General features: G+C 29.3%; 2 protein-coding genes across 2 annotated transcripts in view; both read left to right on the forward strand.

Moving 5' to 3' along the window:
- The first annotated feature begins 734 nt into the window (after positions 1–734).
- Positions 735–3037, forward strand: LOC129913218 (protein Cep78 homolog). Its single transcript, XM_055991777.1, has 7 exons — positions 735–1085; positions 1145–1332; positions 1523–1699; positions 1765–1939; positions 1994–2405; positions 2491–2653; positions 2711–3037. The coding sequence occupies exons 1-7, from the start codon at positions 848–850 to the stop codon at positions 2972–2974; spliced, it is 1617 nt and encodes a 538-aa protein (XP_055847752.1). The 5' UTR covers positions 735–847; the 3' UTR covers positions 2975–3037.
- Positions 3038–6762: 3725 nt separating this feature from the next.
- Positions 6763–26546, forward strand: part of LOC129913219 (uncharacterized) — a 28559-nt gene continuing 8775 nt past the window's right edge. The window contains exons 1-4 of the mRNA XM_055991779.1: positions 6763–7077; positions 20754–20846; positions 20913–21095; positions 26414–26471. Coding sequence (XP_055847754.1) covers positions 20838–20846; positions 20913–21095; positions 26414–26471 — 250 coding nt within the window. The 5' untranslated portion in view covers positions 6763–7077; positions 20754–20837. The remainder of the gene's footprint in view (positions 7078–20753; positions 20847–20912; positions 21096–26413; positions 26472–26546) is intronic.

Below are 26546 nucleotides of genomic sequence, written 5' to 3' on the forward strand. Positions count from 1 at the left end.
ATAAATTTTTGTTAATGTCGGGACAACAGGTCTCAAAAGTCGAGGTATCGAACGAAGACTGATACAGAAACGAAATGTCGGGACAAAATCGGGACAATTTGTAAATCGGGACAGATATCGGGACAGGGTCTAAATGTCGGGACTGTCACGGCGAAATCGGGAAGTCTGGCAGCCCTGGATATCCCCTGCCCCTAGATCTGAAGAGGGCAAACTTTCTCCACTTTGCTTTCTCTGATTTTAAATCATAACCGACTCTTCCTATAAGCCTTGGTTTCAACTAATCCTTAGACTGCTTCCCTGTTTTTCGCACCAAATAATCTTATAGATGCTCAATATAGCATTCAAATCAGGCTACTGAGGAATGGAGCATAGACTACATAGACTAATTTTTCGACATTCTGGTGCAGGTTGTTCTTAAATAGAACCCATTCATTATTTCCTCAATGAAGATCAAATAAACAACAGCCAGAAGTCCACTGTTGTGGAAGAGTAAATAATTGCGTTACAATTGTCCTTTTTGAAAATTGATTGGCTATCCAAAGTGTTCATTTTAAAGTCGTAGGCGTTAGGGTAACTTTGCCTTTAAACATAAACAGATTTATGTAGGTACTTGAGGCTTAAAACAGAACAGTTCTTGTTTTTTGTTCAAGAATCTTTGAAGACTGCTTAATCCGAAACACTTTTATTTTAGTCAACTTGATATATTTTCAAACCTAGTTTTCTAATAAAAATAAATTTCCTTCATGTCAAACCAAAAAAACAAAAAAAAAAATAGAGTTTACTCGTATCCTCAGCGTTAGTATTTTTATTTTATAATTTTTTTTTTAAGTCGGCAATTGGCAGAATAATGAACGAGAAAAAACTTAACCGATGTGGTAGCTTTCACATTCGTTATTTGGAATTGTGTCGAGCAAAAAACTATCCACCAAATCCAGCCATAAAATCCAAAAACAATGCAACATCAGTTTTAGATTTCTTTGGAGACAAACTTAAAGTTGAAGATTGGCTTTTTGTTATTGAATCATTGCGTTTTGATAAGATTTTACAAAATTTAGCAATTCGATTGCGAAAAAATGTTGGAAATGGTAATATTTTCCGTAACTTATTAATTAAATGAGCTTTGAAATTCTTGTATTTTGTGTAGTTATTGAACATATTGACACTGAGAAAAAAGCAAAAGTTTTCAAACAAAAACCTTCTGTTTATACCAAATATATATTTGGAGGAATTGTTGATGCTGTCACTTATTGCATTCAATTTAATAAGAATCTTACAATTCTTTGTTTGGAGGCTCTTCCAATCAATGAAAAATATGCGGTTTCTATAGCAAAGGTATGTATGCTTGATAAATGAATTTATAATCTTAACTGGCGCCCGGGAAGATAGTTTAGTTATTTATAAGCGTGAAAGTCAAAGATATAAATGGCACACAAACAGAAAAAAAAGGACTGGCGCCCGAGTAAAAACCAAAACAATTTTTTTTCTTAATTTTGTCTTTTTTATTTGATAAAAAAAATCTTAGGCCCTTTCAAGCAACTCACAGTTGAGACAAATAAGTTTCCAACGCTCCCCAGTGGGTGATAAGGGTTGTGAAGCTATTTGCTCCTCTATTAAGTGTCTCCCAGCAATCGAAACTCTCAACTTGACTGAGTGCAATTTGAGCGTTCTAGCTGCTGGCCACATCGGTGATATGATAAAGGTAATCTTATCAATTTTTCAAAGCTTTCAAACTTAAAATCTCCATTTATATTTAAAAATCATCAGTTCCAAAAGATTTGCCGATACTCTGAGGGTTGGCAAAAGTCATTGCGTTACCAAGAAGTCGATCCCAATACAATTTCAGGTCTTCGAGTTATACTTCTAGCTCGAAATCCACATATAACCGATGAAGGTGTAAAAGTTATTGCAGATGTTCTAAAAGAAGATGTTTGGATAAAAAGTAAAAAAGAATCTAGCAGAAGATCTCTTAAGTCTGAAAATGTTCTTTTTTTAGTTATTGACATGGAGCATTGTGGAATAACAGATTTGGGAGCAAACTTAATTTCAGATTGTCTTGCAATCAATACTTCCATTATTGATTTCAATATTAAAAACAACATCGAGGTGAGTAAATTTATTCATAGAAACATTCGCCAGCAACTCGGAAAAGATGATGATAATGCCGAAGAAAGTGATGAAAAACCTTCAACAAAAGTATCCATTTCGAAGCTTAAAGAGCGTCTTAAATTTCTTGAAGAACAACTTGCATCGGAAAAGGTTTTACGCAAGCAAGTTGAAGTTTTGAATGAAAAATTACACAATCAAATTGTTGCGTATGAAAATGAGCTAGCAGATAGTAAAGAAGTGGAGATTCCTGAAGGTTATGTCCTGGTTAATAATGATTCTTTGGAATCAATTATTAACGAGTGAGTAAAACTTTCAAACACGAGATTTTCTCCAAAACAACTTGAACGGTTTTGATAAATTTATTTCTGTTTTGTTTCTTTCAAGGAGAAACGACTTGTTTAATGAAGCATCCTTTGCCAATTTGTCAAAGAACAAAAGTTATATGAAGAAAATTAGTAAAATAAGAAGAGTTAAAAGTGAGATGAAGTACAAACAAGAAGGAACATCTAATAAAGTATCAAAGTCCGATTATAAATTTAAAAATAATGTACATTTATTCAATCATTTTGTCATAACGCAGTTTATAAAGTATTTTTTTTTCTAGGATCGTAAAAATAGCCTAATAATTGAGAAGAACATTGGCGATAACTTTATAAACAACAATAATCAGGAACAACATTTGACAGCAAGAGTAGAAAAAAATGAAAAAAATCATTCAAACAGGAATACAACCACGACGAGCTCTGACGAAAGTGAAGAAATTCTCAATGCAGCTGAACCGTTCAAAGTTTTTATTCGTAAGAAGCAAACGGCAGTAGTTCAGGAAAAATGTCCTTCACCTAGATCACTTTTCTTAGGACTTAGTTAAACATTTTTCTAAATTGTAATATGTGTCCTTTAAAATAATAAATAATTTGCATTTGAGATACAATCGATTCTTTTTTAAAACACAAATATTTAAGTTGTAATAACTATATCAGTTAGGCCCATTTGCTGAAACGGAACTTAAATCTTTATGTGAAACATAAACCCTTAAACTCTACATAGTCGTTTGCACGAACTTCAAATTGTGTAAAAAATTTCTCTAAGTTTAACATAACTTAGGGGCAAGAAATAGTAGAACCTAAGGGTTTTATGTTATACATAAGAAATTTTAATTGAACAAAAAGCCATATTATCCCTTAAAAAAGGATTTTGTCTATAAAATTAACATCTGTTATTAATTTAAGAATGGTAAACTCACTTTTGAACATGTTAACCATGGTAAAATTGGCTGCATAAATGTTTATAGAAGTGTTTATCAATTATCTGTCACTTATTGTGACACACAAACACATTTACAAAAAAAATCCTTCACATGAATAATTTTTGTTTAAAAAACCAGACACTCAATGTTTGCAACTTTCACTATTATTTAACTATTTTCTTCAATAAAAAACCACAAAATACCAACATTGTTTAAAAATTTCAGCTTAATTGCTCAAAAAAATTAAAATTTACTGACGTTTGTATCGATTTGAAGTTTAAATTTGAAGTTCTCAGCGATTTCTCGCATGAAAGTAAAACATTGCTAGGTTGAACATATATATTTTTTAGAAACTTAAAATAAACTAAGAAAAACATAAAGGCTATGTTCGTCCTAGCTATGATTCAAATTTATGATCAGTATGAGCAAATGGGCCTTAAAGGAAGCAAAAAGTTGAGGTGTTTTGAAACTTCAAGCTCCAAATGCCATTTTCTAAGGCAACAATACCAAATAGTTTTTTTGTTATCCGAACTTTAAAATGTACAAAGCTGCAGTTTGATTTTTTTTAAATCTCACACTAAAGGGATAAATCTATACTTAATACGAGCGTAAGAAAAATAGGGAGGGATTTGAAAAGAGATATTGATGGACATTAGTTACAAAATTCTTAGTTTTAAAATGGAATAAGAAAAACTTGAACTGATTTGTTTTTTTATTCATGTTTTTGCTGAAAAAAAAAATTTGGTAAAAACTGACTGATTTTTTTGTCGGCTCACAATAATTTTTCTAAAGGCTACGCTACATTGTATTCATACTACTTAAGAATAAAATTCTACAAACATCAATTTATTATAAAACAATTGCAAATAAAAAAAAATTTGCTTAAAAAAAATTTGTATTGCTTATAAAAAAAAATTGCATCAAAAAAAAAAAATATGAATATGAAAAATGTTTACAATAAAAATAAAATTTCTTTGCAAATAAAAATATTTTGTGTAAAAAAAAAACTGATTGTATGGTCAAATCTCCAAAATTGTAAGAAATTCGACGAATATATAAAAAAAATATTTAATGCTCATATTTTGTATTAATTTTTTTTTTAATACAAAATATTTTTATTTGCAATAAAAATTTTATTTTCAATGTAAATATTTTTCAGCTGCAATAAGATTTTTTGTGAATATAAAATTATTAATTTGCAATTAATATATTTTTTAATGCAAATATTTTTCAGTTACAATAACATTTTTTGTATTTAAAATGCATTTTTGTTTTCAATTGAATGTTTACAACCCTACTCCTAAGATATGTATCGTCAACGTCTGTGTGATATTCTGCATGCAGCTAATAAAAAATTTCTTTACCAGTGAAAAATTTGAAAAAAGTTGCACAAACGCCACAATGATCGTGACAGGCACGCATCTTCTGCCTCTATGTCGGTGACTGGTGGATATCCTGAACATAGAAAACAAAAAAATTGATAACCAACAAAAAATTTAAAAAAAAGTTGCACATACACCTCAGTGCCCGTATGTGTGTTCTCTGTATGAAGGTACTTCTTACATAGTAATGTAATGATTATGTTACTATCGTAAAACGTTAAGCGTACAATACAATTAATAATAAAAAATATTCTGTTGCGTTTTTAAATTTTTTTCTAATCAATATCAACTTAAGTTTTCGCTTATAATAATAAGCTTAACCCTTTCGAACCCAAGCTATGAAAATCAATAATAAATGGTTTTTTCAATATTATCGTATCAAAGACATCACAACTAAGAAATATGAATAGCAAAAAGTTTTTTTCCAAAATAATAAATAGCAAAACTAATGTGTTACTCTCATGTGAATGTAAGTAACATGCACTGCCTATGACCACCAAAAAAAGTCGGACAACTGAGAAAATAAGTTTTTATAGTACAATATTAACTTTTTTCATATCTTTTTTTTTTTTTCAAAATTATGACCATTTATAAAAAAAAATGTTTCCAAGAAAAAAGAAAAAATGTGAAATTCAGTTCCTTTTTCGATAAAAAAATTAAAGGTATTATCATTCATCATTATCTTTCAATTAAGCCATCGAAACCTAAACAAATATTTATTGGAATATTTTTTACGAATTTTTAAAAAATATGTTACATGAGAGTAACGCTGGGTCCGAAAGGGTTAAAAACACGTCAATGTTGTTTCACTAAGATGTGAATAATTAATAACAATTACGAACCAGTTGACTCGACATATCAGTCAGAGGCAACATTTCTGTTTTTAAAAGACACTTAACGTATATCTTCAAAGTATATGCATATAATAAAAGATTAATTAAAGGACGACATGCATCTTAAACTCGATTCCTCTAGCGACATAAAAGTTTTTCGATTTGTCTCTACGTGATCATGGTATCCTCTTTTAACACTTACAAACTTCAAGGTTTCTTTTGATTAACCTTAAACCCTCTCAGTTTTACCACACTTAAAAACGTATCTCAAGAGAACAGTTTTAGAATAAAATTTTCTTAACAAATACATATTAAATGAATTTCAAATGAGACACGTGTAAGCAGTTTTTTTTTTCATAATTTTTTACACTACTAACTAATTCATAAAGAAAACTGATATCTACATTATTCAATAAAATACATATCTTAATGCCAAAGTTCGAGGTATAAATTATGTTTGAAGAGGTAAAGAAACAATAATTCTCCACTATCAGCAATACTACCTCTCCTATTCCCCCCTCTACTTTAAGTTCATGATATAAAACAAATATTCCATCAATTATAGTGATGGATAACAGCTTTTTTTTTTTTATTTATTTTAGTCATTATTTTAAAATTCAATTAAGTTAATGGACACCTTCTTATTTCCTCTTATGATGATACAAAAGTAGAAAAAAAAAATACCTAGCTAAAGAACACCTTCGTCGTCACATACTTACCTTTAAGAAAAAAACCTATTGTTTTACTAAAAGTCCTTACAAATTTTTTTTACATCGTCCTTACTTTTCTTTAAGCTTTAATTATTATGATCCTCTACCTACGTACCCAATTTCAAACATTTCCACACGTATTATTATTATTATTGACCAAATATGAATTAAACACATTGCAGGTAGGCAGGAGCAACCATCATAATCGAAAGTTTGAAGTAAATTTATTCCAGCTGATATTTACTTTTAATTACAACAATTTGTTTTTTTTTTTTTATTTTTTGTTGTTGTTTGTATTCTATAGATACAATTCTAATTGAGACTTATCGTACCTCTCTACCTACAACAAAAATAATAAAGAGAATGAGAAAACTTCGTCCATTTTAGCACCTGCGCAGGATTCTGTTCTAAAGAAAAAAAAAATATTTATAAAGCTTTTCTCTATAAATGAGAGGATATAACAAACTTTGAGTGCATATGAACTTTTCTATCCATTCGAACAAGTGTGTTAAACGTAGTCTAAGACGTAAATTTATCAAGGATAGAACTACCTATCTGTCGCGTAGTATCTCACTCTCTATATAATAAATATCAAATTTTAAGAAAAAAAAAAAAACAAAAAAATCCTTTAAACTATATTCTTCCTTAATAGACACGGCTTAAAAATCGCATTTAAACTAAAATATAAATAAAAAAAAAAACTTTTCTTAAAATCCTTAAATTAAGTGTATAAGTTTGATATATAAAAAAATCCTAAAAAAATCCTTTCTAAAAGCTAAACAAATAAATAATATTCAAAGGTAAGTAAGGGTCATTATTTATTTTATTTTTTTTTTTCTTCAAATAAAATGTGCCAGGATAAAATAAGTTTTTTGTTAGTTCGGTTTCGGTCTTGCCAAAAAATAATATCTACGCCTTCTCTTCATATAAGATGGAATAGGTATATACCATAAATTGTGGTCACCTTATGGCAAACATAACATAACACACAAAAAACACAATACAGGACATTATTATGTGTGCGGTGCTATAATAGACATATTCCTTAATGGCTGCCAGGATAATTGGCATAATAGGACGACATTATACTTGTCGTCATAGTTTGTCAATGGCACCGAACTTTTCTAAAAAAAAAAAAAAAACCAAAACCAACATCAAAAAAAAAGGAAACATTTTGTATAAAATAAAGAGATAGCAAAAATATTGTGTCCTTGATCTTTGGAATGCATCATGAATGTTTTATGGTTGAGAAAACAAGTGATGCAGCAATAATTTTAATTACCTCTCTATACGGAAGGAGAACTCTCTATGAATGAGTTTGTTTTGTTAAGAAAAAGAAAAGAACAAATATATAAACATATAAAAAGCCTCCCACCTAACTATATAAGGCTACCGCCAAGCCGTGCGTTTTCCTCGACGCTTCCTTTGCCTGCGACCACTTTAAGGACATCTCACATCATTGTGTCACCATACTATGGCAGTAGGCTATGAAGATTATCTACTACAATTTTTTTTTTTTTTTTTTTTGTTATTCAAGTCTTTTTTGTTTATAAGAGTCGACCGCTAGTTTGTAGTGACAAGTGGATGCGGTGATGGTGCTTAGAAAAGTGTGGTGTTATGAAAAAATGTGGAAAAATTGACACATTTTTTTATGACGGTTTTATTTCTTTTCTTATAGAAGAATCTCTTATAAACAAAACAACTTTTTATAGAATCTACTTCTTCTGCAGGAAGAATAACGCATCTGATTCTGAAGTTGTGGGTCAAGGAAAAAAACCTCTATTATGACAGTGAATGGATACATTTTTATAGAATCCTTTTTTTTTGTACTATGCAAAAAAAAAAAAAATACAAAAAAATATTGAAGGGTTCTTTGGAAATCCTTTAGAAAAATGTCAAGATACTATGGACCTATAACCTATCTTTTAACAAAGACTACAAAAATAAAAACCTCGTTTCCTAATGAGCACTTGAAAAATCAATGGCAAATTAGCAAATTCAGGGTATTTGTTTTTTTTTTTGTGTGTAGGGTAAAAAGGAAGGTATACCCTATAGGGATATGGTTGTTTTTTAAGTATTCATTTTAAAACGTGTGTTATACCTACACCTAAAAAATCCTTATTTAAAAACGTAAAAGGTACAAAAGATTGTTTTTGTAATTATTTTTACCTTCTCTGGGTGTTTGGCGCAATGCTCAAACTTTTCTATAGCAAAAAAGCAAAAATAATAATATCTGACAGGTTTGTGTAGATATATGCATTGGATTAAGGTGAATTATTTGGTATTTTCTTATTTCGCAATGCCACATCAAGTAGAATTTAAAATATATTTAAGGGAGCTATGTATACTCTAGCCGGTGTGTGACAGTTTTTTTGTACAATTTTTCAATAGAGGAGGAAGAGTAATATTGCACATGTATACTTATATTGATAGAAAAAAAGCTAAGAGAGAGTGCAATATTCATAGTAGTAGCCTTGAGTTGCCTAACACGCATATATAAACAAACAAATAAAAAAAAAATATTTGCTTTGACAGCAGAGTTTTATAAGGCTTTTAGTTTTTTGTTTTTCTTGCCACACATGCCAGCCAAACATGAATTGACCATTGATATTATAAATAAAAAAACTTAAACCTTGGGCTTATGTTGTTTGATGGTGGTTTTTATACTATACAAAAAACGTTTAAAAAGTATAGTGGGAATTTTTTAGTCATACAAAAAATATAGGTAGTTAGGTACATAGGTGCTTGAGATAGTTATCAAAGGGTTTTTTTTTCAAAATCCTTTTTTTTTTTATGCGGTGGATTTACCTAAAACTTATAAGGGAAATGAAGGTTCCGGTGAAAATTTATCTATTGTATACTTTTTTTTTAAACATACTCGTTTATACTTCATATGTGTATAAATACACATTTCAAGGTAAAAAAGATAAAAAATGTATAGAATTTAGAAAAAATGAATAGGTACAAACTGGAATCTTTTGAGTTTTTCGGAGCAGCATTTTTATTTGTAAAAAATCCTTTTGTGAAAATAGAGCTTCAGTACAAAGGCAGCAAGTTGCTTTTGAGTTTTTTTTTTTTAAGTTTCAAATCGTATCGAAAGTTTTCACTTTTCACAATAATTTATTAATTATCAAATTACTAATAACAAATTTCTAGTTTTTTTTTTCCTCTCTTTCTCTTTTTTCTTTTTTTTTCTTTCTTGTTTTAATTTTGTTTGTATAATTTTTATTTTTCTTTTGAATGTATGTATTTAAGTAACAAAATTGTCAAATCCTAGCTTTCTTAAAATGTTTAATTGTAGCCCTTACCTAAGTTATAAGACAATATGTCTTAGGTCCAATTTATTCACACTCCATTAAATTTAAAGTCGCCATTAAAAAAGGGAAATTTTAAAATTTGTATGCGATTTGACAGTTTTATAATTTTTAATTGAGCCTTTAAAAATAATGGAGAGTGAATAAATTGGGCCTTAATGTGTATAGGTTTATCATGAAATAATAAATAAATAAAATTATTCAAATAAAAATTGTTTAATATTTTAAATTAAATTACTTTTTGGTAAAAACTTTAATTTATTTATGTTTCGTTTATTTTTCCAATAATTTTCAAGCCATGAGATAGATATTTTTCTTTCTTAAAAGAGCAATATCTAAAGTCAAAAGTGAAAATAATGAAAGTCTTTTCGATTTACAATTTAAAAAAATCGGTTTTTCGAAAGTTATTTTTTTAATTAAATCAGGTAGGTACTAACATTTTCCGATTAACTTCAAGAACTAAACATCTTGCTTACCCCCTTTCCAATTCACTTTTGAGGATCTGAGAATGATCAACAAGATTTAATATCTTTCAGTATTTGAAGAACTATTTAAGGATGGAAGTAGTGCGTATACTCCACCGTAACCGTTTAAGTTGACAGACATTTAAGTTTTATATGCAGCCCTATTCTGCTAATCGATTTTTTTAAAAAGATCTAAAGGCTGTTCCACAACTCCATGGGATTTTTAATCCTTCGGAAAAATTTCAAAACTGACAAGATATCTTCATGAGGGTTATTGTGTAGTTTTTGAACATTAATTGTCGAAAAACCGATAATCCTAAAAGAGTTCGGCAAGTATGTATAAATAAAAGTAATATATACATAAAAGTAAAGAAAATATGAAGTTAACTCTTTAACCCAATAATAGGAAGAATTTTAAGCTATAATCTATGACAATGTCACTAGCAGCAGTACCTTGAAGGAAACGAACTTCTGAGCGAGGATCAAATATTAATAAGTTAAGTGAAACTTAAACCACAAAGTTATCACTTTTAATGATTTTCTTAGATGAAACCAATTAAAGTTGTTATTCAATACAAATCAGTTATAAATCATATCAATGATTTATAATTGATTTATTACACCAAATTATTTTATTATGTTCACTTCAATTTGTGAAGAAATAGGTGAAGAAAAACTCAACAACATATAAATTTCATATCTAAGCATAAAGGTTGTAAAATTTCAACTTGTTTTAATGTTTACTCACCTGAACTTTTAAAATAACCATTTAGTTTGAGAACAAAATATTACGTATACACCACAGTGACCGTTCAAGTTTACGCTCCAAAGCTAGATTTAAAATTTGTTGGAAACAATGTATATACATATGTACTTAATTTTGTGCTGTGATTGCAATAAAATTAATGCAAACACATCATTAATCAATTGGCCTCAGAAATTGAACAATACAAAATCGTTAGGCTTGCCGCTACAAACAAACCGAATAAAAGAAGAAGAAGAAAAAGAAAGAGATGAAAAAGAAAGAGAAAAAAAATAAGAAAATAGGAGAAAGAGAAGAAAAAAAAAGGAAGTACGAGAAAAAGAAGAAGAAGAAGGAAGAATAAGAAGAAGGAAGAAGAAAGAGGAAGAAGAAGAAGAAGATGGGTTGAGCTGTAATTGCATTAGGTGGGAAAATATCGTTGAATTCAATTCAATGAACATCCACAAATAAACTTTTTGAGGGAATACAATAAAACATACATATATTTATATTATAATAACGATAAACATAAAACCACCTTCTTGACTGCTTTTGTTATTTTATACTTTATTTATTTGAAGTTTTGTTAAAGTCTTTTTTACTTTTTTATTTTACTTTCGGGATTTTGTGTTTTCAGATTTTTGCGAATTTGGGTTTTCGGGATTATGAATTTTCGGAATTGTGTCCTTCTCCCATTAAAAACTTCTTGAGCTATACTTCGTGCCATTAAGCTAATTTTTTTACAAGGTGCGTATACAGAGATTCACTATAGATACACAATTTTTTTATGAAGTTCTTATAATAACAGATTTGTATACATGTTTTCACGGGGGTCAACTGTTTATCACGGGTGGCACACCTGCAAATTGAAAACGTAGATTTTAATATAATAATAATATGAAATGAAATGCTTTGCAAATTGAGTCATTCTAATCACTTTTCTCTATGCTTTAATATATGCTCACTAAAACATCCTATACTGTTGTAGATCTAAGTGTAAAAATATTACTTAATTACTGGTTGACATTCTTCAAGTAATCTTATCGTAGGTAACTAGTTTTCAGTTTTGTAACAAAATGGATTTAAATGAAGTAATTAATTGTTAGACATTTTTGCACACTGCATTTTAAATTAAAATTATGTTGAATAACAGAACCAAATATTTTATTCAAGTTTTCCCAAGTGACAAACAAAATAGATTTGTTTGCAATAACTTTTTTTTTAAATTTTGCACTTCTTCCAAAACTATTTTTTTGTTTGTTTTATTTTTTATTTAATATAACTTTTAAGGGCTTTTAGTTCATACAAGAAGAAATATAATACCAACTTTTTTTTTAATATAAAAAAATGTGAGCCGCAAATCGTTCTATTTGTCCCAAGAGAGTTGATAGTATTATTCGATTTTATATGGCAAATCTTCTTTAATAGTTACTCGACTAAAAAAAAGCTTTTGGAAGATCTTATTGACAAATTATCCAACAAATTTTTGTAGCAATTGCAACGAAATCAACCTAACAACTAAAATTTTCAATTTTATTAAGAAATGCTTGTGGATTCAATAAAAAAAATTGTAAACAGGTGTTGTAATTTTTCCAATTTGGTGATGGAATCCACAATCATTTCTTGATCACAATGACAACATTGGTTGTAGGGCTGATTTTTAAAACTTTTTCATTTGTGATTGTTTTGTTCTTGTATTAGAAAAGATTTGTTGTATAAAACCTCATACATTTTAAAGTATCGAACAACACTAAAATTTCTATAACAAATAAAATTAAAAACAAACTACAAACTGTACCAATAATAAAACACAGTTTCATATTTTTTATACACTTAGGAGCAAAAAAACGGAATCAAATAAATTATTTTTATTAAAAACAAAAAATGCAATGGTTAACCCTCTGTCGGCAAACGGGTGCGAATTTGGCAGGACAAAAATAAAAAAATTACGATTTTTCAAAAAAGTGGTCACAAAAAAGTCTCTTTATAAGGGTGAAAATATTTTTTTTCGGAATTGTGAATAGAATATTTGAATTCCTCGGAATATTCTACATCAATTTCATACTTGATTCTCTATAAAATATTGTGACCGAAAAAAGTTTTAGCGACATGAAAAAGTATAAACCAAATTCGCACCCGTGTGCCTTTCACGTCACAAAAGTGGTGTGCCTACAGAGGGTTAAAATAATGTTTCTTCAAGTCTCATGGTCTCATCTAAAAGCTTGAATTTTTTACTTTGAATTGTTGGTAAAAACATAAAAATGCGTACCATAGTATCATCGCTATCTGTCAATAAATTGCACTTCATTTTTTTTTTAATGTTAAATTTTCTGGATACTCTCTGTTTCAATTTCAGTCTTTTTTTCCTTACGTTACTATTGACGTTATCTGTCAATAAATTGCACTTCATTTTTTTAAAATGGTAAATTTTTCAGATACTCTCTGTTTCAATTTCAGTTTTTTTTTACTTTTCTTTTATGTTGATTGGATCTTTATAAAGTGAACCGGTTTTTAAGTTCCTACCATTGATTTAAAGCTTTTGTTTTAAGCTTTTTAATGGTGCAATTAACATTCATGTGTGTCAATTGCATCCTCCCAATTATCGTTTTTACAGAACGCAAAGTTTGATTCCATTTTTTTGCTCCTAAGTGTAGTCTAAAACAAATCTGAAAACAGTAAAGTATTTTTTGCCCTTATTTGTGTTAATGCAAAAATTTGGTTTATTGTTCATATTGCACGGTTTTGTAACGCTAAAATACGTATTACGCAGTTGAGTTTCCCGCATTCCAGTGTTTCAAATTCGTGTTTCAAATTAGAACTTTGATCTTTGATACGTTTTAATACGAAAAATTTGTTGCCTATCAACAATATTGAATTGAATTATCTCAATAAAGAGAATTCTCTGCTTTGCAAAATTCAATATGCATCAAGTTCATAATAATGAATATTTCAAAAATACAAAAACGGACATGTGTCATAAAAACGTCCAGGATTATGACGTAATTATGACACGTGTCCGTTTTTATTTAGAATTTGCAGGACATGTACGCTGTACGATGTACCTGTACCTCCCTTTTTGGTCCAGGTATAATCTCTATTCCCATAACAATCTCTTATATGAACGTATACTTAAATTAGATTTGTTATATCAGAAACTTATAAGGCTACATACAAAATGAAATGTATGTTTTTTGTGTAGGTAATTGATATTTTACAACATTCCTTCATTCCACCACATACAAGTAACTCATCATAATCTTCCTCAAGCACAAATTTTGACAACAGCAATCACTCGTAACTCATATCATAACTTTAAAAAATGTTTTATGAAACTTAACGATAACGATGCCAACAAAAAACGGCATAATAAATGTATTTTTAATGAAATTATTCGTTATTGTTGTTGAAATTCCCAGACGGGAATACCTCTATTATTCTTATAGCAATTGAGGGTATTTTGTTGTGTGTAGGAGAGACTATAGGACTTTTATACCATCAGAATATGTTAAACGATGCTTGACTATAGAAAGTTGTGTTTTTTTTTTTTCATGACAAATAAGTTTACTGAACGATAGCTTTTTTTTTTGCTTTGATGGCCCCTGTTTGTTTACATAAATAAATATTGAATTGTTTTTTATGAAGCAATTTCCGTTTTTAAAGAGACAAGAGGGAGTACAACACACGTGTCACACCGCAAAGACTAAATGAGAAGAAAGTATGAATATTTGATGCAACAACGACTATCAAGCCTTGATAAATCTACAAAGAATAAATAAATAAAAAACGTGGGTTGAATGAGATTTAAACGGCAACAAACGTCCTTAACCATCTGACAAATAGTTGATAAATATTATTCCTCTTTAAAAAACATGAAGTGCGAGGACATTCCAAGCTAATGGAATGTGGTTATGCAGCTGTTTCCGCAAATTAAAAAAAAAAGTCTTTTAGCCGTTGGGCGCCATTTTTTAACATCAAAGAGCACAACAAGACGCCCATTTTTGCCTCCATTAAAATCCAAATGACGATTATCACTTTATAATCATCTAAGAGATGATAGTTCTCGAGCTAACCAGAACCACAAACATCAAGAAGAAGATGAAGAGTACAAAAAATTATAATCTCAATTCTCGGAATCAAAATCATTAAAATTGACATTTTTTTGTGTGTTTCCATTGCTAGCAGAGATATCTAGGCGAGTGCATTCTCTCATAAACCGCATACCGCATCTCTGGCACGACAACGACACAGCACTTTGAAACTGACGACCGACATAATAAATTCACTTCAACTTTGCTGCTGGTGCTTCTGGCTGTGCCACTTCAATGTTCTTTTTTCCAGAAGAAAATTTTTGGTGCCAAATATACTCTTCTCTTAAAAAAACTTAACGTCAATCAAAGAATTTATGACACTTGATGGTTGCAATATGGTTTTGTTGTGCCATCAAGTTCAATAAACTCAAATTTAAACCAAAAAAACAAAAAACTTTTTTTTTATCCTTAATAGCAGTATACGAGTATTATTATCCTGCCAACATCATCCAAGTTGATTTACTGTCTGCAAAACTTGTACTTATAGGATTGCATGCAACAATCTTTTCCTGTTTTTAAATAATAAATGATTACTGGACAAAAAGTACTGTATTTTACAGCAAGTGGCCTTTGTTTAAAATCAAATCGACAACGACGGTACAAGGAGTATATTTGTATATATGTATGTACCTTAAGACATAAAATTCATATCGATTACGTGGTACCTACTAGTTTAAAATGTATAGGTACACAAGAAAAAAAAAGCCAGTAGTTGTTTTTCCCACATGATATACATTTTGTATGCAGAACAGGAGTGGATTTTGAAATAATGTTTCGAAAAAATGCTTAATGATTTAAAAACATTTTATTTCATTAACCCTCTGTCGGCACACGGGTGCGAATTTGGTAGGACAAAAATAAAAAAAAAATACGATTTTTCAAAAAAGTGGTCACAAAAAAATATCTTTTAAGGGTGAAAATATATTTTTTTGAAATTGTGAATGCAATATTCGAATTCCTCGGAAAATTCTACATCAATTTCACATATTTTTCTCTATAAAATATTGAGACCGAAAAAAGTTCTAGCGACATGAAAAAAGTATAAACCAAATTCGCATCCGTGTGCCTATCACGTCACAAAAAAGAGGTGTGCCTACAGAGGGTTAATCATTTTAAAGAGCATAAAACAAGCAACAAAGTCAAATTGTATGAGTTTTTTTTTTTTGTTGCGGCGGCATAATTAATAAAAGAGTTTAAATTTAATCGGACACTGTGGTGTATGTGGAACATTTTTTTAGTACACATTTTTTGTTGGTTAAGGAACATTTTTTTCGCAGAACAAACTATGAAAAACCATTTAACTTCTGAAGATCATTTGCTGACCATTGATATGATGTCGTGGATAGCCAAAATCTCAGAGGATCCTTGTGCACTTTTCAGTATTTTTTTGTGTTTTTTATTTTTCAAGTGGAAAATTATAAAATGGAATTACATATCTCCTTTTCAATATAACCGATTCAATTGTGGAGGTACTTTTGCATCCTAAATAATCTTTTAGTGAAATAACAACACGAAAAAACAACACTTGTTATAAAACGCAAATAAAACACTCATGTACTATGTGTGCAGTAAACTATTTTGTTCAATAAAGTAAAACAAAAAAATTTCAACTTCCGGTTGAAAAAAATAAATTGATTTCCGGTTCAGATTTTGAAGGTTCTTTTTTTCAAATTTTGTAATATACTATAACTTTGGATTTAAAACTTGCCGCTGTTGCCGTGTTGTTTTTAACCGACTTCCAAAAAGAAGGAAATTCGTCTGTATTTTTTTATGTTTGTTGCCTCATAATAATAGACTGTGGTTCTATTCCGTTGCGTCCAGATCTGACTATAGAATCTATGAGAAAATAAAACAAATCTATGTTTCGATCAGGAAAAGTCGGTTTTGTTTTTTTTTGTTTGTTGATAGAAATAAGTATAATATACAAAATTTAGATTTTTGGGAACAGAAAAATTTATTTTAATTATTATGTTTTAATTTCATAAAGTGATATTACATATTAAAAGATTATATAGGTTGTTAAGGAAAAAATATATACTGAAATGAGCCAAAATTTTCTATCGGTTAAGTGGTAGAAGTAATTTTGTCAAACATTAAAAAAGAATGAATACAACGGTAATACCTACAACCTAAAATTTTATTTTACATTTACATTTTTAAAAAGCCAGAATGTTATATTGCTATCTACAAAATGTTTGAAGTGTTTTTGGAAAAATTGATATACTTGATACCCGGAATTTTGAAAAAAAAAACTCTACCATTCTGTCTTTTTTTTTTCAAAACTTTGCAATAAATTACAAATTTAACATTCAAAAATTGTATTGTTGAGGGAAACCTTTTAGGGACTTAGATGTCCTTCAATATATTTTTTTTTTTTAACATAAGATAAGTTGCTAATTCATAAACATTTAAATAATTTAAAAAATATAAACTCATTTAAATTCGTTAATATGCAAAAAATAAGACTCAAATTATGTATTGACAACAACTAATTCTGTGCAGTTTTTTCAGCCTCCTGTAAAATTTTTATAAATGTAATTAGCAGATTTGCACTATACCTTGTTATGGTTTGTGATTTCTTGCATGTCCTTGCTTATTGCCTCAGACGATGATTTTGGTTGCAAAATTTTACTGTAGGTAATCATATAGGGGAAGTGGGGGCAAGACCACCCCTTTAATGTTTAACGGTCTTAAAAACTAATAAAAAACATGTTTTAAATTAAATAAAGTTTAATTCCATTAAATATAAAATAATGAATATAATATTAATTATATGATTTACTCTATCAAAGTAATCCTTTTGTCAGGCAATTCATTAAAAACAAATTATTTTTATAGATAAAAAAAAATAAAAAAATAAATTTTTTTATTTATAAAAATAATTTAAATAACAATAATTAGTATATATATATATAAAACATATGAATATTCATTGTAAAATTATAAATAAAAACTTAATAATAATTTTTTATTTTGCTATTAAACATTTATAAATATAAATATTTAAAAAATTTTAAATTACATTTAAAAATATATTCAAGAATATATTTTTTAAATGTAATTTAAAATTTCCATTAAATATTTCCATTAAATATTAAATATTTAACATGGGGGCAAGACCGCCCTATCAACTTCTGTTTCTATCTTAAAATTTGGAATATTTTTGCAATAATCACATACGTATGCTTTATTTTCATCGGTTTCCAACTTTTATTACAAAAAAAGAAGGTGTTAAGACTTTTAAATATTTCATTTAAAAAAGTACAAATTTCTTTTCACACAAAACATGACGATTTAATGAAAAATCACAAAATTTACTATAACTTTTCGGGATTTCAACCAAACCTGCTCATACTTACAGACATAATCGATCTTACCAGAAGCCATTTATTTTATATTAAAAGTCCTGCCAATTTAATATTTTTTTCATACAAAATAGTACAAAAACCGTCTTGACTGCATAGGCGGTCTTGTCCCCACTTCCCCTATACCAATTTATCAACTTTGACCAATTTATCAACTGTTGAGTTTTTTCCAAATTGGCCATTAATGGACTGAGAGTGGTTTTGGCAATATCGTGTGTTGCAAGTATTTTGTTAGGCACACGGAATAAGGAAGTATTTGATGTTTCTGCTTAGATTCTCATCAATTTCTTAGCTTAATCTAGTTTTTTACTAAGTAATAGGTCTGACGTCTGAGTAACGTAGTAATTCCTTCTCTCAGATCTATCAATGGGATTTCTAAAACTCGGGTTTCTTTCCTTGAAACTTTAAATCGTTCTATGATATTATTTTTCATGATTGAAACTAGAGCCTACTATTGCACGTGTATTAAGGTACACGTGCTACACGTGTATTTAAATAATTCGTGCCGAAGCACGTGTATTTGTAAATACACGTGTATTTATATTTACACGTGTATTTATATTTACACGTGTAAATAGCGTTCGAACAGGTAGATTTGGTGGCGATTTCCTAAAATATGTATTATATTGAATGAAAAGGATATTGTTCAGGTTTTTGCGGTTATTGGCTAGATTTACACATTGAAATTACACGGAAAATTTAATTGGAAATTCTTATTCAACCCTAGCCATATAAATCTTGGAAAAAAATTTTGACCCGATTCCCATTATCGTATCGAACTGAAAGGTACACATATGAAGTTTGGATTGCAACGCAATATTTTGGGGTCCGAACTCAGGGGAGGGGCATTAGGGGGTTGAAACACCCCAAATCTATTTTATATCATTCTAAATATCGCAAAAGCTTTTGTAGGTAAATTACAAGAGAGGGGCTTTGGGAGCTCATACCACCCAAGCAAATTATCATCTTCTTTCCAATATTATACGACTAAAAAGTAAAAAAATAAAGCAGATTAGATTAGATTACCAAGCAACAAAACATATAAAATAATTAAATTGACTCCATGGAGTCCCTTTAAATGCCGTCCAAGGGCTCCGGTTGTTCCACCGGGACAAGAAAAACGGTTGTTTTGTTGTGAACTACATAAGTCACAGTAGGCATTTGTCCCTTCTCGGTGGGCATATTGCCATACCCAACTCCTTGGCTTCATATTTTAGTTTTATTTTAAAATTTATTTTGATTGAATTTGTCGCTTTATTTATAAAACACCTTTTACACTTTCACTATGAACTTAGTAAACCATATGATCTTCAAATAAACGGTGATTAACAAAAAAAAAAAAAAAAACATGTAACAGTTGGTACACTTTCTTCTGAGAAAGACACAGTAGGCAATATGCAAATATATCTTGGAAAAATTTATTAGTTTTTTTTTAATGAAAAGGCACATCATTATTTTTAATTTTTTAATAAATTATTTATAAGGTCTTCAAAAAGTTCAAATACTATTTTTCCAATTCGAACTATTTATTTGCACAATAATCTTCAGTTGTTTAGTTTTAAAAACTTTTATTTTACCCCCAAAAAGCAAAAAAATCATTTTGTTTCGTATTTACACGTGTAAATATAAATACACGTGTATTTAATAAATACACGTGTAAATAAGATACACGTGTAAACGTTTTTTAGATACACGTGTACACGTGTATCGGGTACACGTGTAATTAAATACACGAACAAAATCGTAGGCTCTAATTGAAACCCTGAATTGGTTCTGATTGGTATTGAAAAAAGCAATTTATAGAACACAAATATTAGTTTAGCATTAAATGTTATTAGATTCAATACATGTCATTTTGAAGGTTTCTAAATGCAGAACTTCTAAGTAAGAACAAACCAAAATTCCAAATGCTATACCTATTCTTTATCAAAGCAAAAAAACACATTAAGATTGGCCTTGCACAACAATCTCACCTTATTTATATATAGAATACGTCCCTGTACACATTAATGAAAAGTGCAGGTTGTTAAAGGCCACGCTATCTAAGGACGGCATCATCAGCATATATAAATAAAAGGAGTATGGGGTAGTGCTCTCTCCTATTCGTAGAAAATGAATATATTTTTTTTTTTTTTGTTTAATTCGTTCGTTTCGTTTTGTGGATGTGCTATCGCTATGCACCCCTCTTTTTTTAGCTGGAAGTGAATTGTTGATTGCTGGCTAGACGGAAGAGTGCAGTATGGCATTTTGTTGAAGTGGAATGGTTTAATTTATGTGCTTCACTATGGAAACTCTATTATGTCTTACCAAAAGCAAAAGGCTTTTGTGTGTTGTGTATAGTGGAGGGTAGGGGATTGGGTATGCATTGGGTTTAAAATGTCTTCAACCTTGAATATTGTAATAACAAAAATAAAACAAATACAAAGCAAGTAGCTATAGGAACATTGTTTTTTTTTAACTATACTTTGCTAATGGTAAGTTGTTTTCTTGCATTTTCTTTCAGACAATCTGCTTTTCCCACGCGATACAGTTGTATTCACAAACATTAACAAGCCTGATGTGAAAGTCCGAAATATTAAAATTCAAAATGTCAAACGTAAGAATTTTTTTTGAACAAATTTTAAATATTTTCCTGTATAACACAATATTTTGGTATTTTTAGTCCTTGTTTTTGGATGAATCTAATGGAAATGGGCTTTTTGCTGGGAAAACACATCAAGGAACAAACTTAAGCATAAATAGCTCCCTACCGACATCGACTTCTAATGAAGATCTTAGTCAGAGTCTATCGGAGTATACGGATGCAGATGAGAGTATGTCGGCCCCAACTGAGTTTTTGGCAGAGGTAAATCCTTATTTTTAATTATTTTCAATTTTTTTTAAATTTTTTTTTTAAATTTTTTAAACTCAACGTTTTATTTTAGCCCTCAGTGTAGAAAACACCTCTTCTAAGGATAAATCTAGAACCTTCAAAGTTATCAGATTAAGCGGAAGGTAGATTTAAATCCAAGTTTTAATGAATAAGCTTTTGGTCATATTAAGAGTTAGTCCTTAGATAAGGATTCAATGACACGGCAGTGTTATCACAGGGTTGGGGTCAAAATTCTGCCGGGGTCAAAATTCTTTTGTCAAAATTCTGCTTTCAAAATTCTGCTTTACAAAATTCTGCTTTCAAAATTCTGCTTTTCAATATTCTGTTTTTCAAAATTCTGTTTTTCAAAATTCTGCTTTTCATAATTCTGTTTTTCAAAATTCTGCAAAAAATTAAAAAAGGGTTTGGAAAATGTTCAAAAGCGCGCGCTTTTTAACATTTTCCAAACCCTTTTTTAATTTTTTGCAAAATTCTGTAAAATAATCTTCTTCAAAAATTTTCTGTTTATTTGATTACTTACCTACATAATTTGCATTCTTTCAATGTATATTAATTTTTGTTTTATAAATGAATAAATTTGAAAATATTAAGAAAAGGTTTTGAATACTAAACATTTCCGAAAATAATTCAAAATTTTTTAATTTGTCAAATAAAGATGAATATTCAAAAATTTGAATAAGAAAAGGAATATCTTGTATGAAACAACATCGTTTCCAATAAGTTATAGATTTTATTTGAAAGAAATTCAGTCTATGCATTTTAAAAATATTTGCGACACTTAAACAAAAAAATTTTGGAAAGTGCCAATGTTGAATTACATTAATGAGGTGTTTTTTTCTTTAGTCAGCGCATATGCTATAAAAAAAAAAAACAGAATTGGCAGAATTTTTTTGTTTAAGTATAATGCTGGCAGAATTTTGAAAAGCAGAATTTTAAAAAGCAGAATTTTGAAAAGCAGAATAGAAAAAAAGCAGAATTTTGAAAAACAGAATTTTCTTTAAAAAAGCAGAATTTTGAAAAGCAGAATTTTGAAGCCAGAATTTTGACCCGATCCCGTTATCACATCGTAAATTGCAAAGGGTGAAATCAAAGTTTGTGTGAGACCTAGCACCTAGATGTAGAACCAACACAGAAATAAATATTGTATTTCTAAAATGAAAGCTTATCCACTAGTTCATCATTTCTTACTTTGGCGACGAAAAACCAAAACCGTTGGAGAACATTGATAGAGTTCATTTAATAAATTTACCAATCCAGCTTTTAGATTCTTATTAAATTTGTGTTTTTGTTTTCAAAGATATGGAGTAAATTCTGTAATAAATCCAAAAAAGCAAATGATTGGCAGGGGCGTATACAGGTTTTCTTCTTGGGGGGGTCATGCCAAAATTTTTTTTACAAAAGTTTTGGTAAGTTTTGTTTTGCATTTCGAATCGAACAGTTCCGAAGAGTTCTAAGAATAACCAAACAAAAACGTTGTGTGATTTGTTTAGCCTTAAATCTTCACCAATTAAGACCATCCTGTCCTTAAAATACAGTGTAATGTACAAGTACTCCGATTGAATAATTTGCCTTTAAACAACTCTGCATTGTTTTCCGATAGTCCAGAATTATTTTACAAGTTTAAATAAAATCTTTTTAATTTAATAACACTGATAACTTTCGAATTAATTGTCTTCCTAACCTCAGGCAAACGAATCGCAAGGTTTTGCAAAAAAAAAAATTGCCTTTGAAAATACATTTTTTTTTTTAATTTTGATTTTTTTTTTCTTTTAAGACGATACAGGATTCAAGTACCTCTGTCAAAATAGTAAGGACAAAAAAATATTTTTGGCGTAACAGAAAATATTAAACAAAATTATGCTATACTCTGTCCGATAAAAATTGGCAGTACAGGGAAGGTAGGGCATTTGCATCTCACTTTGCTTCACGCCTTCTGGATATGTCTATCACATAAAAAAGCTCACTTAGCGATGCCGTATTATCAACAAAAAATGTTTCGAAAAGGTACCAGCGTTACCATTTTGCCAGTAAAATTTCACAAAAACGAAAAAAAAAAAAAAATTTTTCGTTTAACACCAAAATAACAAATAAAAAATTCACTCATTTAAGACGCAGGCCGACCCCACGTATGGGTACAAAATTTTGCCTGTTGAAATCTTAAAATGCATGTTAAAATGTTGACATTAACTGTTTTACTACATAAGAAAAATCAAATAGCCACCAACACCACGACAACACATATGCTTTTTTTCATTCAAAAAGCTTGAAAAAAGCATTAATCCTGAAAGCTCTTTCAGAAAAATAATAGAAAAAGGAGTAGTTTATGAAAGAAGTTTACCAATGGTAACTCTTATGTATTGTGAATACTTTTAATAAACAGCTTTTATGATTGAGCTTCATTCTGCCACAGATCGTGAGGCAGATCGGTCATAGGAGGGTGTACTTCGCTTAATAAAGAAATAACAACAACAATGCCATGGCACGTCTGTGGTGTTCTTGTGTGTTTCAGGGGCATATTTTTCGTAAATTGCTTTTTAGCAATCGTTAGGTCCCATTGTTTTTGAAAAAGCTCTCCCATAAGGCCTGTACTGCCAATATTTATCGGACAGAGTATAGTTTAGATATTTTTTCGAAATTTCAAACGGCATTACTAATTAAAGAAATGCTTTAGATCACTTACGAAGGATTTCATAATATTCGGCTCTGATTTAATCAGCTTTCAGGTGTTTATCAGCGGTTTAAAATATAAAACATATTCAGTTATATTTATTAGTTTTTCTTAAATCGATTTTCGAGATTATTTTAAGTGATTTAAGCTTGCTTAAATATTTAATTTGCCTTTAGAAGAGGTTGCCTATATTCTTATCTATTCTCGGTTTAGTCAAAATTAAAAAAATTATTTGGATTTTAAATCCATACAAAGCTCTACAGCACAGCTTAACTTGTAGCCTATCAATGCCTTATATTATAAAACGAATTAAAATAATCCTAATCCAGCATAGCGTTCGCTAAAAATATGACCACATCCCCAGATATGGCAAAAATATTCGGTTGAATACCAACAAATTTTTTGACTTTTCATTTTCGTTCTTGTTCTAAAACTTCGACATTTTGAAAATCATCGTACTCAAAAGAATTAAGTAGAACACAACAATTTCTTGTTTAAGTTTTGAGTTCTTGTATACGCCGTTGGATTGGTGTAGTACGTCCAAGAATTTCAGTTTAAACGTTCAATTTGTTATCAAAGCCAAAATTAAAATGGGCCTTTCCGTGAAAGGGTTATTTTCTGGGTAAGACATAATTAGAAAATTATATTTCTAAAAATAAGTTTTAAAACTGGCACTCCATAACCAATGTTAATTCAGTGATGTTATATTAGGCTAGGAGTCAAGTTTTTTTTTTTTTTTTTTTTTGATGAAATGGCGTTTTCTTCTAGAAAAGGAAACATAAAAAATTTGAACTGAAATTTTATTCGCAGCATCTATACACTAAAGTTCTTTAAAAATCATTGTTTTTTTAAAATGTATTACAGAATTTATTCCCTCCTTGAAAAGAAAAAAAATCTTTCCCCAACATCGTTTTATAAGTCTCTTTATTCTATAGAAGAAACCAAAAACTCAAACTCTTTATTTTCACTATAGAATCGTTCTTTATTGTTCTCTACTTTCTTTAAATAACAATTTTAAATAAAACTTATATACTACTTAAAAATAATGCCCAATACTCAAAGAGAGCAGGGGATCTCGGACGGAGATAAAAGAAATAAATCCTACGGTGACCAAAATATGCTATTATGACCAAACTCAGAGTGAGATGGTGGCTTTGGGAATTATGACCAAACTCCAAATGAGATGGTGGCTTCGGATAGAGACGGGAATTATACCTAATGGTCGGAAGTAACGCCCTTAACTCAAAGTGAGAAGGGGGACTCGGAAACTAACTTCAAAACGAAAATTTGCCAAAATTCAAAAATTTACAACAATACGGTATATCTATTATGGCTTAAATAGGAGTATTGAGGGAGAAATCATCTACTCAAAGTAGATTCAAAAGATCTCTCATTTATTCGGAATTTTTTACTTCTACTTACTAATATTTTTACACAAAGCAAGTGTGAACTATATAAAATTAAACGGTAAAATTGATGTTAAATTAATAATAATAATATTTTTGAGTATAAAACAAAATGTATGTTGTCGTGTTTGTGTTGTTGCTATTGATGGCATAGTCCGGGACGTTCAGTTGTTTCGATATCAGTTTTATAGTCTGGGATGGGCGGTTGCCAAATAGTTTTAATTAAATTGATTTCTTTTTGTTGCTGTTGATGGCATAGTCCGGGACGTTCTATTTTTTTGGTTTCGGGTTTATAGTCCGGGATGGTTGGTTTCCATACAGCTTTAATTAAAATGGTTTGCGGTGGAAAGGAAAGTGTGAGGCTTCGTTACAATATCTAAAAACGGAAACACCATCTCCCTCCTCTTGTGAAAAAACTCCCTTCCACCCAAATTTTTGTCATAGACTCTTTAAATCTTTAAATGTATAAGAAATCCATCAGATTCTTTGTTTCTCCAAGAACATATCGACAGCCTTTCTGATTGGTGCAAAACTAATCACTTATGTTTAAACATTCCTAAGTGCCAATATGTGTTTCATTTACCCGCCTTTAGCTACCAATTGTTTGCAATTATTGCATTTTGCATTGATGATCATTCTCCTGATAGAGTTTTGATGAAGAAAGATCTGGGAGTTATTTTTGACTCCAAACTTACCTTTGTCACTTGTCAGCCACATTGAATTTATGGTGAACAATGTAAACTCCATGCTTGGTTTTTTTAATAGAAGTACTTCTGACTTAAATGATCCCTACACATTTAAGTCACTATACGTGACTTTAATGTGAAAATTATACATCTAATGAGCCTAGAACTCGAAGTGTAAGGGAAATCAATAATGTCTCAAATCTTATAGGTTTAAACTTTCATACGACTAGAAACACATTTAAAAATGTGTTAGCTTTATACTTTTCAACTAATTAAAGCATCCTTGTAAATGCTTATTATTTTTTAACTTATACTAAATTATTAAGCTATATTTTAAAATTCTATATGAGTATAATGTAAGCTCTAATTGCTGACATAAATAAATCTTGATTCTTTTTTCAAAGCCAAATTTTTGCCAAGTTTCATTAAAAAAATATTTTTTTTTATTATTTTTAAATTTTTGTACCTTCTATTCTACCTGTACTCGTATAATAATATTTAATTTGATTGTATGTTTACCTTTTTTTTCAGTTCCTTTCCGCTGTAATGTTGAAAGACTATAAAAAAGCCTTAAAATACTGTAAATTAAGTAAGTATACAAACGTAAAGCCTTAACTAAATTATGCAAAAGTAATTTTAAAAAATATTTTTTTTTTTTGCTAGT

The sequence above is a fragment of the Episyrphus balteatus genome, chromosome 3, assembly GCF_945859705.1.
Source record: "Episyrphus balteatus chromosome 3, idEpiBalt1.1, whole genome shotgun sequence".
NCBI lineage: Eukaryota > Metazoa > Arthropoda > Insecta > Diptera > Syrphidae > Episyrphus > Episyrphus balteatus.